This window comes from Heptranchias perlo, chromosome 31 (assembly GCF_035084215.1).
Source record: "Heptranchias perlo isolate sHepPer1 chromosome 31, sHepPer1.hap1, whole genome shotgun sequence".
In the NCBI taxonomy this organism is placed as follows: Eukaryota; Metazoa; Chordata; class Chondrichthyes; order Hexanchiformes; family Hexanchidae; genus Heptranchias; species Heptranchias perlo.
In genome coordinates, this window is record NC_090355.1 from 22,150,326 (window position 1) to 22,167,112 (window position 16,787).

The following is a 16,787-nucleotide window of genomic DNA, read 5'->3' on the forward strand; positions in this document are numbered from 1 at the left end:
AAAATCATAACGATTGAAGAGTGACAAAGGTCAACAATAATGTTCTTGTTCCAGTATAACTGACATGATATTTCACTGATTAAGTGAATACATGATTTGTTTTGAAACAAAGTGTAAAACTAATTTAATCATGGCCCACGAGATCAATATCACTTGTACAAAAAATGTAAAATCAGTGGTTAAATAAAGCTGTTTTTATATTCAGCTGATGCCGCCAGCTTCCAACACCCGGGTCTCGTGCAGCTTACTGGATTTGCTGAAGCCAGCAGCCAGGAATATTTTTTTTTCTTAAACTGGCTCTTCCAGCTACCAAATGACTTTAGGCATCCAGTAAAAACACTGATCGGATTCAACACGTGCATCCTCGCTGCGACATCATCACACTTAACGTAAAAAAAAAATTCTCAATTGTCACCACTCTGGCTCAGTTTACTTAACTGATTTAGTTCAATTTTATGTTGTGTCGAACTATGCAGACTAAAGTGACTGGAGAGCCTGCACAGATCTGTTGCTATGGATTTTAATCTCACTGCAGATGGTTTATTAAAAGTAGTGCTATCATTTTTTTCTGTTTTGAGGATTTATTGAGCGCTCTGATGCCAGTGCTTTGCACATGTGCCCTAGACAGTTGAGCATGCACAAAATTCCTGTTCGCAGCTGGTCTACTGAGACTGACAGTACTGTTTAGCTGTAAATGTGGGAGACTGGTGTACTTTGTGAAAGCAGCTCAACACAACTCCCAGCATCAGTATGTGGGTCTCCACAATAAAGGGAAACATGCTTAACTTTCTAACACAAGGTGACCATCCATAGAATAACAGGACAGTTCATCTGAGACAATGAGTTTGAGACAATGCTTCATTTGTGCAATGACCACTTAAGAAAGAACTGCTATAACTCATTTTCACTGGTGAGATGTCTGCCATTTCCAAAAGATGCAAATTGAAACACTTATTAAGATAAAGTGGAATTACTCTTACTGTCGAAATGCAGCGATGATGCCGCACACCTCTAGCAAGTTACAAATCATCTTTGAACTCATTACAGTCAACCTACATTATAACCCAAGTGCACAGAATTTATTGCCATGCTGTCTTTAGTAACCATCTTTTCTTTGGTAACTAGTTTGTGAAATACCTGCTCTGCTACTAACCTTCAGCACAATTTCATTGACTGTGGTGGTGTCTGCTTCAAAGTAGAGATGTTTGTGGTCATGATTGCTTAGATATGTGAGCTTGAATATTGCATGGCCTGCAAGGCAAACAAAGGACAGGAGTCAAACAGATGAACAGAGTTTTACTACGGATGCAGCTTGACAAAGAAACAGATGGCGATATTAATGTCCCATCAGCAGAACAGAAGGAAATTGCATGATGGCGACAGCCTCCGCATGTCATTTCAACATCATTCAGGCAAAACTCACCACAAAGGCAACAGAACCCTTTTTAATATAATTTGATTCCCTATCCCATCACAATGGACAAAGTGCAAAATCAATCATTTGGTTAGTTAGGTCCTCTGTCAATTCTTTTCTGTTCTTTGAGGTTGGGGGGTGGGGGGTGATTGGGAGAAGAAAAGAGAAGAAACCAGACCTTGCTTGGTACAGCCATTACAGGAGAAAAAAGTATTTAATATTTGTGGTAGATTTATAAAGGCATTTACTGCTTCAGACTGATGTAATATGCTAATAATCTGCTACATGGCCTTTCTTAATGCTACCATTCTGGAGATGTTATGTTAAAATGTATTACAAAAGAAAAGCTTTTTAATTTTGTCTTTTGATGTAAAGTCAAAATTTTTAGTATTTCATTCTATACCCAATTCAGAATGCCTATGATGATATAACTTAGTGCAGTTAAAACGGTATATCATGGATTTGTTTTATTCATCTTACAGAAAAATTACCAGAACATAAATGCAGTATCAAAAGGACAATGTTGCCTCTTTGCTGATCTTTCATTTTTTAAGATCATTGTAATTTCATTATGGGTTTACACTTTTGAAATAGTAATAGCAGCACCACTGCAATATCGTTTATAAAATTACTGTAGCGAAAATAAATACAGAAATAGAAGACAGAAAACTCAAAATTACTACAACCCATGTCATCTTTTGCCACAACACAATGGTGGCACAGCGTTAGAACTGGGGTTCCCTTTTCTCTTCATGAGTTGCATAGTTGCGTACCATCAAGCCTCGGGGACACATATCTGTGCTCCCATTAATCTGCGTATATCGCATGTTGCTGATATTAACAGATCTTGGTATTCTGATTTAATTTGGAAATAGCACTAAGAACAGCCCTTTACAAATCTCCAGCTACATAAAATTTGAACAGAATAAACCAGCAAATAAGAAATGTAAGAGCATTTAGGATGGAGTTGCTTAGGACAGATTACCAGGCCTCTTGAGCTGTATGTGGCCCACAGGGAGCAGTTTAGAAACCTCTACTCTACAAGTTTGCATTTTAGGACTTTATTTGGCATTAAAAAGAGCAGCCTAGTGGTACAGTACATTGGTACATCAGCATACCAGGCCATTGAATGGTATGACACCAATTAGCATTTTTAATTGCCCATGTGGCACGCTCCTGATCTTGCCTGTCGGGGGAACTACTGAGCAGAAGAGGCGAGAGAATGAAACCAACCCAGATTACAGTCAAATATCTCCAAACACAGATATTGAGGGAGGGAAAGGAAGGAAGGCAAGTGAGAAAAATTATATGGAAATAAATTTATCCCAAATATATAATGGACGTGTAATTAAGATTATTAGTAACATTTTAGGAATTTTCCTCTAATTGCATCACTGCAACATTAACAGACCCGTACCACTGAAATTCAAGGTATAAAAACCACAAAACCTAAATACTCTCCACACGAGATTAGTGTCAACTTGTCTATAGGTGTAGAAAAAGCAAAAAGTAGAACATTTTCAGGTTTATTAAGGAAATATTATGTCTTCATTTACTGATACTTTTGGGCCCAGTTCCTGAATGCACTAATCTAATCAGTTTCTACAAGCACTTAGCACAGGAAAATTCCACAATACCTGACTAGATTTGGATTTAATTGTTTAATTATCACAATACACATTGCTCTTCATTACACATGGTAAGGCACCACTTTCGATAAGTGAAACATGTATCATCTGAAAATTCCAAATAATAAACTAAATTGCTTTCTTGGACTCTCCAACTTACTTTTAAGTATGCTGATTTAATAGAATTATATAAATTCAGTTCATGTAGGCACAATATTTATTGACTGTGAATTCTGAGCTACAATATTGTGACATTTGCATGAGATAAATGATTTGCGTTTCAAGATGCAAATGTAATCAGAAGTAAACATGGTTTTAAAACAACTAAAGCCAAACAAGGACAATTTAATAGCATGGACACAACATTAAAGCATGTCAAGAAATTTATCTTTATAAGATTTGCTGTGCATGTTCTGCAATAAACACAATTATTTAAGCTTTGAGGTTTTGCAGTAGAATATAAAAGCTATATATTTTTGTTGTACAAATGCACATTGAACAAAGAGCATTAATACCTCTAGATGCATCAAACACATTTTGCATAAAATATCTAATAAGGGCTGCTTTTATGAATCTCAAAATTACCTGGTACCTTAAAGCTTTTGTTAATTTTCTTGTGCCAACATATCTATACAACAAGGCAAATGTCAATGCCCAAGGAGGTTTTAAACAGTTCAACTTTTAAAATCTAAAAGCAATCCACCTTTCCTGTACAGAAGAGTTTAATGAAGCCTTCCATTAAGAGATAGTTGTTGTAAAAGCAAAACATTTTCCAAACATTAGTGGCATTCCTCTTAAGATCAAATAAAAACGTCCCTTCATAGTCATCGCAATAAGAAATGCTTCACAGAATTTTCTGACTCTAGGTGTGGCTAAAGTCTATACTTAAAAAAACAAAATGCTCTGTAAAGTACAACACACAATCAAGACATCTAGTGGCAGTAGTAGGGTACTGCACTAACTGTAGATCTATGCCCCAGGAGGGAAGTGTCAAGGCAATAAAACTGTTGTGAAATAAATAGGACAGAAAATAACATGGAATAACCCTGACTTAAAAAGCGCTTTAAAATTATCCTAAAGTGATCATATCTCCATGGAAAAGTGTTTGGCAAATTTTCTGGGAGAAAAGAAAGAGACATTAAGTCATTTCCATTACATGTCACCTCAAAATGAAGTGATACGATTTACATTATCCGGTTCTGAAATGATGAAAGACTTTTGTCAAATATTTGTTTATGATGATGATTAAACACAATTTAATTTATAAAATAAACTTTATACTGAATTCCTCTGTGCTGCTTTGAATGGGGCTAACTTTTCACAAGAAAAAAAATGATCTTGTGCAGGATTTTCTTTCCAAGTGCTTTTACTGCACTTCCCTTTTTGTTCAAGAATAGCGAAAAGATAATGATTTAATTTTATTTCAGAATTATGTTTTTTTTGAGTTTCTGGTTATACTTCAGGAAAAGGTCAGCAAAAATAATTTCACAGAAAAAGATGGAAACAAAACAAAATGCAACATTGACTGTATAATTATTCCTGCAATTGACCATACAAAGTTTGATCTTTATTCTCCTATAAAATACACAATATGTTTCTGGTAGAGGTATATTTTAGGCCAAAAGTATTCATGCAGCATTTCCCTCCTAGCCCAAGTATTTTTATCACAAATAATTTTCTCCATGCATGCAGTGAGGTTGTATTAAAAATTGTGTTTTTTTTATAGTGGTCACTTCTAGGAAAAAATGTTTGTGAAGGCCAGAGGATTACTCAGAATTCCCACCATTCAACTTTCTTGTAAGGCTAGTCATTTGAAATCAAGCTACACTGCAGCAACCATTCAAATGAAGTGGTCAGCAGGATTTGTCCCTGTCAAAAGTATACAATGCAATCTACTAACCAGGAAATTCATCATTTTACAAAGGATGTACTGAAAAACTTTGTCTAATAACTCAAACATCCAAGAAAATCGCTTAAAGATTTGGATCTGGCCACAAAGTAGAAGAGAACTCTTCTAACAATGCAATGTGGAACCTATATCCGCTTCCACATCTAAATAAGGCATGCTAAAATTATAGAAAGGCCATTACCCGAGTATCACTAGCATATCATGTTGTGTTGACCAGCCATGATGGCATAAGCCTGAAGCCCAGTACAATTCCAAGTCCACAGGGGAAAACATACAATTACAGGTGAAAACAACTAATTCGTGGCAGACCAATCCCCAAGAATTTGCTTTGACCTTTTTAGTAACCAGGAGAACCACTGTTTTCACTGCAAGAGTAGTGTAATGTCCCCTAGCATTACCCTTCAAGATCAACATTGCGGTTTGGTGAAGAAAAGAAGGAATCCTTATTCATGGTGAGGAATAGCACTGTAAACAATCCCTTGGAGCCTAGTATCGTTTACTCACCCCAGATAGAATGGGTGCCTGGACTGCAGATTTCTCTGTGCTTTGGGACAATTTGTTCCATAAGAGTATCAGCAGCTCTGTGTCAGGAATCATTAAAGTGGACTCCCAAAAGAAACATGCAAAGGTTGCTCCTTTTGAAATCAGTTTAATACAGTACTAAATCACTTGAAGGATACTTGGCCTTATTGATCCGTTGGGCTGCCAGATCTTGAATTCCCTGGCAAGCAATACAGGAACAATCAAGTTTTAGGCAATTTTTCTCCTTGATATTTTCAAGGCTGCTGTGGATGGATAGGACAACTGATAACCTCCAAATCTTCATAAGGGAATGTAGACTCGGAGCATTTAAATTGCCCATGGCAAACCTGAAACTCAAAATTTCTGTCCTCAACATGGTGGGGGGGGGGGGGGGGGGCGGCGGCGGAAGACCACATGGTTGATATGAAACAGATGTTCATAGTGGATCGTCTGCCTCAGAAAATTCACAGCATTGGCTATCTCTATGACTGTTCCACAGAATACCTTCCTTAAAATCACAATAGTCCTTTATTACACAACCTCACAGGATCATAAGGGTAGTTTTCTTAAACAAGTTAATTTTATGTGTGAGCACACCATAGCAGTGCACCAAAATATTTTCAGTGCTTCTTGGATGACTTCATCTGGCAGTGTAATTCTGCATAGCAGGATAAAGTCACCAATTCTGTACTCCCAATAGGAAGAGAATATGGGTTGGAGATAAGGCTACAATACTGGAGCAACATTTCTGATCCATTCTCCCTTTAAGCTTGGCTCTCCAATAGAAATTTGGGTAACAACAAGAGAAAGATGTCCCCATTTCTGAAGTCTCAGCACTGACCACTTTAAATGATCTTCTAAAGTTGCTGAAATGTATTTTTTTTTGGGGTGGTGGGGAGGGTGAAAAATCACAAGTTGAAGTTTTGATCTAGTCCAACATATTAAAAGGCACTTGTGCATGGGTGTCTGCTACAGGAACAGCTTTTCTCTAGTTTGTGCAAATTTCAAAGCCTAGAATTGGCATGAAGGAAACATTTTCTGGAAAAGGTCAAGAATGAACTAGAACTGTAAAAAATTACAAAGGTAAAGCCACAGGCCAAAATAAATATGGTATCAATTTTTTAAAAAAGCTTTTATTTAACTAATCCTAATAGCTGCAAAAAATAATCAGGTTGCAGCCAGGAATGATAGGGGCGGAATAAGAGGTGACCTTTTATAGCATGGGATGAAGTCAAATAGTTACTGGCCAAAAAAAATCTCCAACAAAACCCATCTCTATGATTTTTTTCAGTGGTGTGACTCAGTTTATTCATGGTATATGGTGAATTACAACTTAAGGTTCAGTTTCTCCATTTACAGAAATGTTCTGCAGTTTACATTTTTAAATATACAAATATTTCTGCAAAAAAAATTGGAAGCTACATACTAGTGACATATTAATTAGAGCTTCCTACTGTTTTCATTGTAAAAGGGCAATTAAACATAATTATGATTTACTAACCATTAAGATAAATTCCCAAATTGGAAATTGTCAAATAATTTTAAAAGTACTTTTAAAGCATTTGACAAAAAAGCCCCTAGTGGTACTAATGTCCAATGTATTTTAAAAGTCTCAATGAAAAAAAAAATCTTAATTAGAGGCTCATTAGTATGTAAATACATTCATGTTTTGTTACAACTGAGTAGGGATGGTTCTACACAAAAATCTATTAAAAAAATTACAACAAATGCAAAGCTGACTATTTGTTAGTTTACAGATTTTTATCTGACAAGAAAAATAATGCAACTTTCTTATTTCAGATGTTGGCTATGCAACATCTGGTTTAATGAGGCACTTCTGTTTGCTCTGACTTTTTGTTATAATGGTGGCAAAATCTAAAAAAGTCATACACATGCATAATTTTCTCACAATCTTTTATATATACACAAATTAACTGCTTGAAGACTCTCATAGCTGCTCTTCAATATCTAGCCTTCATATGAAGGCTAGATATTGGAGTGTTGGCAGGCAGGTGGGGTGCCTCCGCTCAGTCCACTCCTGTCCCCTTCCAGCATCTGAATACACCCACCAGGAGTCATTAGATAGTGGTCAGGAGTGGAACCTTTAACCAATTCTCCCCTTTCCGTCACAGCCCAGAAGGCCAAATTGCAGCACCCCCCAGTGCTGCCCCAGATCAGATCAGCCAAGTCAGTATGGACCAGGGATTGAACTTGGGACCTTAGTCTGAATGATTCAGTGCACACAAGGGAACTTGTGCAAGCATATTTTGAAAGTTTTCTTAGAAAATTGAACACTTAAAAGGATTAATATATTTCTCTAAAGAATTTGCAATGCTTGATAGCACTTTTAAAAAAAGATTGTTGTGTAGTGAACAAGTGTTGTAATTTGCTGATGTATACTATCTGTCTGAATACTACTGAGATTAGTGAGTTAATCTGAATAGCCACACTAGACATTTACAGGTGCTGCATATGGAGTTCATGCTTGACTGAGTTATAGTGCTGCTGTTTTTTTTCTTTTAATATGCTGTGATAAGATTATTTTTTTTTAAAATGACAGCTAAATTGCAAGTAATTGAATTAATGTAAAACAGACATCACTTTGGTATGTAGCAAAGAAATAAAAATAATTTTAAAAATAAGAATGTTATTTGGCATTCTTCCCTCCTCACCAAAAAAAAATAATCTCCCACACTAGAGCTCGGCCTAACTGATGCTGCCAGAAGATCAATAACTAATATGTTCCCATACATGGAGCAATCTTTCCAAATGGCATGCAGTTAAACACTTACTGATCTATTTTTACATTATTTCTTTGGTGACGTTCAGTTTAGATTTTTTTTTTTACAATCAACATTAATTTTAAAATGCAGTAACAAAATGACCTTTGGGAAAGAATTAAACAATTTTAGAAAGGCAATGTAACGTGTAACTGTCTTTCTCCACAGATGCTGCCTGACCTGCTGAGTGTTTCCAGCATTTTCTGTTTTTATTTCAGATTTCCAGCAACCGCAGTATTTTGCTTTTGTATCATTGTGTAACTGCGGTAGTTCTTGAAGAACTGAAGGAAACGTGCAGCATAAGGAAGTTAAAACATAGCGAATGAAAAGGTTGTATAAATGCTTAATAAATGAGAAGCTGGAAAAGTGGTGACCACGGGAGTTATTAGATAGAATGAACAATGAATGGTATTTAGGATGCACAAGATCATAAAATGGATTAAAAGAAGAATTTGTCGGCCAGGAAAAAACACAGGTGGGTATAGATCATCAAGTTTGTTAAAGTGCTGCAACACTTAAATGAAAAAGATAAAACAGACTTATTAAAGTATAAAATATTTCAAAATACTGGGATAAAAGAATATAACAGGATATAAAAGAAACAACAGAAGCAGGTTGCATTGAAATGGCAAACCCAAGAAACTCGCATCTTTTCAAAAGTAGCAATACAAGATTGTATAAGTTTTGTTTTGAGGTGGGGAAGAATCAATAATTTAATGTGAAGGGGGGGGGGGGGGGGGAGGAGGGTGTTCATCGTTGATAGTTAAAAACATCAGAATTCCCTTCAGAACGTCGGCCCCCCAAGGTAATTTTTGGTAGTTTTTCCAAACAAAAAGCAGCCAGTTTCTACAACTGTGTTTTGCTCAACCAATCTGTTTTAATAAATTTCGAGGAAGGAAGAGATAAATAGAACAGAACAACAATGCAGTTCTGATGGTTCAAACTCCAGTGTTGTGTTGACAATGGCACTTGAAGTGTCATCAAAGGCACTTGATGCAACAAGGTATGAGCTGCATTTGTGTTGCACATTTACATATTTTATCTTTATTTTGTAAAAATTAACAAACTAAGAGTTGGAATTGAAAAAAAGTTAAAAAGGTTTTATCATTTCTGTAATTTGTCAAATCAGCCATCACTAGTACGATGACATAAATGAAGGTTTAAATGCGCAATTTAATTGGAACAATTTCATTCAACTAGACTAATTCACACCAACATAATGGGATACATATCAGGAACTGAGCAGACTGTGCTTCACTCTGTGGCAAACTGACAAAAATCTCCTCATTAATACATTGGTTAAATGGCAGCGGCTGCAGTTACTAGCTGCACAAGGGCTAAACTCTTTGCTGCAGACTCCCCCATCCTTTTCCTACCTTACAGACATCCCCCTCTCCCAACTGAGCCCTTTTGGTACGCATTGCAGCGCACCCTGTAAATCAGAGTACACCCCACTGCCACCACCACCATCACCAGTCTTGTTTTAAGAACAGATGATAAATAAATCAAAGTGCACTAAGCAGTGCTTCCACATGGCAATCGCCTCCCTCATTCCTTCTGCAGCTCATCAATCAAACTATTGTCTACTTGAAAGCCAAGGCTTGTAAATGTCATCTCCACTCAAGCCCAAGGAGAAGAAAATCAAAATGCTGCAAGGAGTTTTAATTGGATAGTGTAATTAAACTAAAAAACCCCGGTAGGCCAGCTTTGACAGGATAGCTAAGACCCTTTTTAATAGGGCTATGAAATAGTATTTGTTAAAAGGATGAGGCAATATGCATCTCATGATTATTTGTTCTTATATCTCCAATCCTGGTATTACCATCTCTTGCTACAATCTCACTTAGGTTTTGAATGAGTTGAGTGAATTTTTACACGATTAAACTCTTTATTAGCACACTTTTAAAGGGAAAGGAACACGCATCTACTAATTAGAAGACAAAATAACCTGAGGTTATATAAGGTTGTTCCACATGCAATATCCGTAGTTAGATTAAGAAATTAGATCAAATTCTGAAGATTTTTTTTTAAAAAAGCTAGCACTTCGCTACGGATTGGGATTTATGTAGTTAACTCTTTTGAATCTTGGATTTTTTTGGCACTTTATAGAATACAATTTTAATAATCACAAGAATGGTTTTTGGGGAGAGAGGGAGAACAATAGAAAATAAAGAGAAAGAAAAATGAGTACAAAAGATAATTTCGCCTGAAACCATTTTTTTGTGATTGAGATCCCCTTCTCCCTTTACACGCTCACAAGTTGAGAACAGGGAGGTGACCAGTTTCTAGGGCTCCCTACACTTATCTGCCATTTGGAGATGCACGAGAGCAATCTGGGTTGCTGCTTCTCCTCTTCCCATCCCCTCCCACCTAATTATATTATATCAAAAAAAAGTAATAAATTACTTATTCATAGTATATTTTAATGAATAATTAAAAATAGCAGTGAAAAGCAGTAATCACAGTATCCACAATATTTTAAACATCTGTTACTGATATATTTTCTAATTGGCTAGGATTTGCAAGGGATCACCAAATCAGAGCAGAACTTCCTGTGGTTGTCATGGAAATCATGACCAGTCCGTCAGAATAGTGAACTGCATTGAAGCATCTACACCAGGACTAGAAGAAAGAATCTTACAAATTGGTGCCAGCACACACGTGGATTGGCACAGATGCAAAAAAGAGTTAAAATAATGCTGATGCTAACAAATACTGCCAAATCACATTAGAGGGGGTTGCCAATAACAGTTAGGGAAGGACAGTGGTCCACAACATCAAGACCAAAATATTATTTTGAGATTCTTCAACACAAAATCTGGACTTTACCTCAACACAGCCTTGTCCTCATAACAGAAATGATTACTTTTTCCAAATTACAACACAAGGTAAAATATATACTTTTCTATAAATGAAAATACATTTTTCTGTAAATGACTCCAACTGTAGTGCTACATCATTGAAAAAATACATGAAACAGTTTGAGGAGATGGGAAAAGATGCTTTTACTTACCTATCATCAGTTGCAGTTGTTCTTCTCCGGCACTCTATCCAACATGGATTAAGTAGCACCAAGTAGGGAAAATGCATTAACAGAGAAATTTGCATGTGGCTTTTACGTCTTGCCAAAAACAACAAATTGGCACCAGGGCTCAAGTATAGATTATCTTGTCTGACAACTGTGAAAGCATCCCAAGTAGTCCAAAGGCAGTATTAAAAACTGGACCTACACCAAGCTGGCACTTGCTGCTCTGTAACAAACCTATACCAGCACCTTAGGACTACTCATATAGGTTCATTCTTAAACAAAATGGTTTTTTTAGTAGTTTTAACGAAGCAGCTGAGGGCACTTGTACTGCCAGGTACTTTGCGAAAAAATATTGGCACTGGACTGATAATTTTGTGAACTCACTGCTCATATGTAATAAGTCACACAAGAGGCCAGTATTAGTGGGAAGTCAGTAAACAGTAAGTGTATATTAAATGAATTAAAATTACCTTCTTTTAAAGTTTGCTTCTAGTGCAATCCATATTACAGCAAGATTCAAGGCATTAATTGCACTGAACTAAGTAAGCATAAGAACGGGGCACTGGAGGGCACAACACTACATTAGCATGTGTCAAGTATCTTTGGTTTTAAATGAAAACTACATAAAAGCATTTCTGCCATCAATTTTGCTATCACTAACAGCCAGCATGAATTCTGCAAGAAAAGCTATTTTCGTGCAGATGTGAAATTCAATGAAAAAGACCGACTCTTGTAGGAACATCAATCAAAACGTCGGCTACAGTGACAGATCTCAACGGTGAGGGAGGGTTAAAGGTCACAGGTTAAGGAAAAAGCCAAGCTCTGGTTCAGCTCTAATATCTCTGCGGTGGAAGTCTTGGAAAGGTACACCCTCCTGTATTAGCCTACCATCATTAATCTTCTTGCCACCTTCTTTAGCTAGTCAAGCAGAACCGCTCAATAGAAAAGTATATGATGGGGGCACTACTAGGAAGGCCCAGTCCCCATTATCAGGTTAACATTCTGTTAAGCCCCTCTGCAGCAATGGAATGATAACTCTTGAGGAGATCAAGGTCACATGATGCACTGCATGCAATTAATGACAAGTGGGATTTAACAGTATAGTGCAGTGCTCACAAAAGAAGAAACTGAAATGTCTTTGTTGCATTTAATAGTCTGAAACGAAGCAATCTTTCATCCAGTATCAAGGTTTGACATATATATTAGCATACTAGCATTTCCTAACATTTCCAAATGGTGCAATACCAAATGCTTTTAACTGGCTTGTGCATAAGCTAGGGGAATAAAAAGGTGCTAATTGGTTAAATCAATGTATCATTGCAAAAGCACTGCATCTAAAAAGCTATTTAATTGTTTGCTGGAATGGCAAGCCATTTTGAAAGGTGGATTTAAAATATAGCTGATTCTATACTGTGAAATGCACCAAATAAACTAGGATTCAGACCACTGTTCAAGAGAAAAAAGGAACCAATTGGAACAATAAACTGCAGAGGGTTGTACTAAAAAAACCTTTACTCTGCATGGGAATTTCAACATTATTCTACTAAACGTGAAGCATTCTTGTCACTATACATATTAAACACATAATATTTCAGTCAATTTGGAGGTATTTTGGCTGTTGTAAAACAATTCCTACTGACCAGTTCTTTAAATCAAAAACTAATTTTGGACAATTAAACACCAACTTGCATTTATATAGTGCCTTTAATATGGAAAAGTCCCAAGGCACTTCAGAGATATAATCAAAAAAAATGGACGCTAAGACAAAGGAGTAGATATTAGAAGGGATGACTACAAGCTTGGTCAAAGAAGTGGGTTTTAAGAGTCCAGATGTGCCTTCAGTCATCTAGCCCCTATGCTTTGGAATTCCCTCCCTAAACCTCTCTGACTGCATTAAGAGGAGCAGGTGGTTCTTTCAGTTCCCTGGCTAACAGTCCTCCCCCCAAAAGTACTACCAAAAACAAATTATTTGATCATGCAAATCAATGCTGTTTGAGATATTGCTGTGCACAAAAATGACATCCAAATTTGTATGCATAACAACAATCACTACACTTCAAAGTAATTAATTGTACAGAAAGTGCTTTAGATGTTTTTGAGGTATGTGCTATACAAATGCAAGTTTCTGTTTTGAAAGGAACTTCTCAGTAAACCCACTAGGTGTACAATGTGTTATGCCCTCCACCTCCACAAACATTTTCTCTATTTAGAAATAATTCTTCAATTTTACATTGTGACCAATCTTTGAAAGAAAAGAAAAAGAGGCGGTTAATCTTTAACAGAAGACAGAGAATTAATTTCTGAAAGAAACACGAGTGTCCCTCCCTGATGGGGTAGCTGGTATAACCTCTCGGGTAGAAAGCTGGAGTTCTTGCAGAAGCCGAGAGGGACGTGAATCCATAAGTAAAACAATCATGCTTTATCATTTTAAATCTCAGCTCCTACAAGAAAGTAATTTTGTGTTTTATCCTTCAAGAGTTCAGTGCTGTAATACTGTCCTGAAATAAATAAAAATCCTGATGTTGCAGAGTTTAAGATCAACTAGCAGACTTAATATTGACATACAATACTGAAGAACTTCTCAAAGCAAGTTTAGATGTTTCTAAAGAACAAAAAATTAAAATCAAAACAAGAATATAAACCACAAGTCCAGAATCTTGTATCTTATCCTTCTCCAAGCAGCTTTAACAAAAATCTCCAAAAGCAATATTTGTTAAATTAACGTAAATATCTGTGTACAGACTGAATAATGGTTCTGATAAAATACAAAAAAAACACCAACTTCTTTCTACAGGCATCTACTACTCCTTTATGTACAATTCTATAGACTGCTTTTCCAAAAAAGAGCAGGGATTGTGATATAAAAAAAATCTGACTGACATTACAACACCAATAATTGAACGGTAGTGGCAGATCATATTAAATTCTCAACTTAACAAATTTGACCGGGTTTATCACCAGAAAATTCTGATGGATTAACAGGGCACCATTACGCAGAGTGTAACAAAATGTTGTTCAACCTTTAGGCTGCTGAAAATTTAGAAATTGATTTCGGTAACACAATACAGATACGCAGCTAGCAGTCTAAAAGGATAAAAAATGTATCATAGGCACCAATGTCTTATCTAATATTAAACCTGTGGACAATACACAGCTCTAATTTTTCTATTTGAGTGCATGCACTCACTCACACAACAGCACAAAGATAGAGTGTATAAATGTAGTACTACATACTTGGACTCTTCTCTTCCACAAGGTCACAAGCGCAGAGTAGATCAGAATCAATTGAAATGGGTTTCTGTTTAATCCAGAACTTGGTGCTGGCCTTCTGATTAGTAACAGGGTCTATCTCCACCTTTTCTCCTGAGATACCTGTGAATCAGTGGGGATATAAACCAGTGGGCTGTGTAAGTGATTTTATATCAACCATTTGACACACTTTATAAATCTTAATGGAATGAACACATAAAGTGCTCTCTTAAGCCTTCCAAAACTCAGAGTTTTTCTGCAGCATATGAAGTGAAGACTGAATATAGAGCAGATTTCTGAACCACCAAATAATTTTTTAAAAAAATGATAAAATAGTGTCTGAAATGGAAACTGTACTCTTAAAAACAGCACAATGGTGCAGTATCCTGCATTTTGGTCGCACTTAAATAGAAGCTGCTTTATTCAGCTGAACATAAGTAAGGCCTCCGGTTAGCACTAGGGAGTCACAGCGACAAATAAAAGTCATAGCATTCTGCCAGCTATTTATAATATAAAATATGATTTTATCAGATTTTTATTGAATTGTGGCCAATTGTGGTTTGATGACATTAATAGCAGTTATATTATGGCAATACAAAAGCCAATTCCTCTTAATGCATATTGTGCACACACATAGGAGCGTGTTATAAAGTGGTAAGGAAATGCCAAGTTTGAAAGAGGTCATCCAGACCCTGAGACATGTTGGTGTTGAAACACACGAATGAGCAACTTTTGATATATACAAGACTTATCAAGATCAGATTTGAAGTATATATATTTTTTGTTACTTGTGACTTATCAAATCAAGCTCTGTGGGAGAAAGCTAGCTAAGGGTCTTGATAGTGTACGGTAACTGACTAGAATGAGGATGAGTTGACAGCAAACAAAGCTTCATGGTGTGGAAGCAGATTTAATGTCACAATACAGAATGTTGCACGACTCATATGAGGGTATTGAATGTTTAATTGGAAGTTTTATGTGGATGTATAATAGAATCTTGTGCACATTATACTCAAAATCCTACAGCTGTAGGTAATAATTTAAGTATCATACAAATAAAACTTGAAAATATTTTAGTGGATGGGAAAATTTAATGAGTTCTCAGTCAGTTGCTTTTTAAAAACAGAAACGAACCTCTTAATGCTGCGTTAGATCTATCTAGATTCTGTTCAACCCATGTAAAATCTACTTATTCTCATAAAAAACACCCTTCATGCGAAGAAATACACTAGTAATCATTCCTTGTCTCAGTGGCAACTTGAAAGTTGAACTTACTTTTCTCAACCTTAAACACAAATAAATAGTTTTCTAACTGAGGATAGAAATTATTTAGTAGTAGCTATCACTTTCAATTTCATTGTGCTATTTAAGAGCCTTCAATTTTACTTCAATTTGGATCTTGAGTTCACATTTAGTGCACAACTATTTTTCTTAACTTGGAATGGCAACAGTGATCAAATAATTTGGAAATCTGGCAAATATTCTGCATTAAGCACTGATATTCAAATATTATAGTCAGATTGTAGTTTATGTAAATTTGAGATGAGAATACAAGTTCACAAAAACAGCTGCATAAATCATTAGCAAGAGAGGCAACAGAATAAAATGCTTTACAACAGTCAATGAATTTTAACATGTAAATAGTTTTTATAATTTCAGACTTTCAGTGTGATCAATAGGCTATAGTCACTATTTCTGTCCTTAGCTGTATGGAATTTTTTGGCTTAATTTTCATACAGCAACTGACAGTAAAAACCATTCAACATGTTTGAATAATATTTAAAGAATGAATGAATGTAAGATTTATATAGCACCACATCACATCCTGAAGTGCAGTCACTGTTCTTACATGGGTAAAGGTGGCTGCCAATTTGTGCACAGCAAGATGTCACAAACAGCAAATGAATGACCAGGGAATCTGTTTTTTGGGAGTTTTGGGTGAAGGAGGGCTATTTGGCATGGACACCAGGAGAACTTTATGCTCTTCTTTGAATAGTGGGATGTTTTATGTCTAATGTCTACTTGAGCAGGCAGATGAGATCTTGATTTAACGTCTCATTTGAAAGACGGCACCAATGCCAATGCAGCACTCCTTCAGCACTGTACTCAAGTATAAGCCCAGATTAAGTATCCAAGTCTGAAGTGGAGCTTGAATGCACAACCTCCTGACTCACAGACAAGAATGCTTGCTACCAACTGAACCAAGCTGACACTTTTTAAAAATATATTTTCATGCAAGTCGCAGAAATAAAAATTG

General features: G+C 36.1%; 1 protein-coding gene across 3 annotated transcripts in view; it reads right to left on the minus strand.

Annotated features, from left to right (window-relative positions):
* Positions 1-16,787, minus strand: part of mapkap1 (MAPK associated protein 1) — a 199,333-nt gene that overhangs the window by 14,536 nt on the left and 168,010 nt on the right. For all 3 annotated transcript variants that reach the window (XM_067969731.1, XM_067969730.1, XM_067969732.1), the window contains 2 exons: positions 14,516-14,653; positions 1,154-1,251 (listed from right to left, as the gene is read on the minus strand). In XM_067969731.1, the coding sequence (XP_067825832.1) occupies positions 1,154-1,251; positions 14,516-14,653 (236 nt within the window). The remainder of the gene's footprint in view (positions 1-1,153; positions 1,252-14,515; positions 14,654-16,787) is intronic.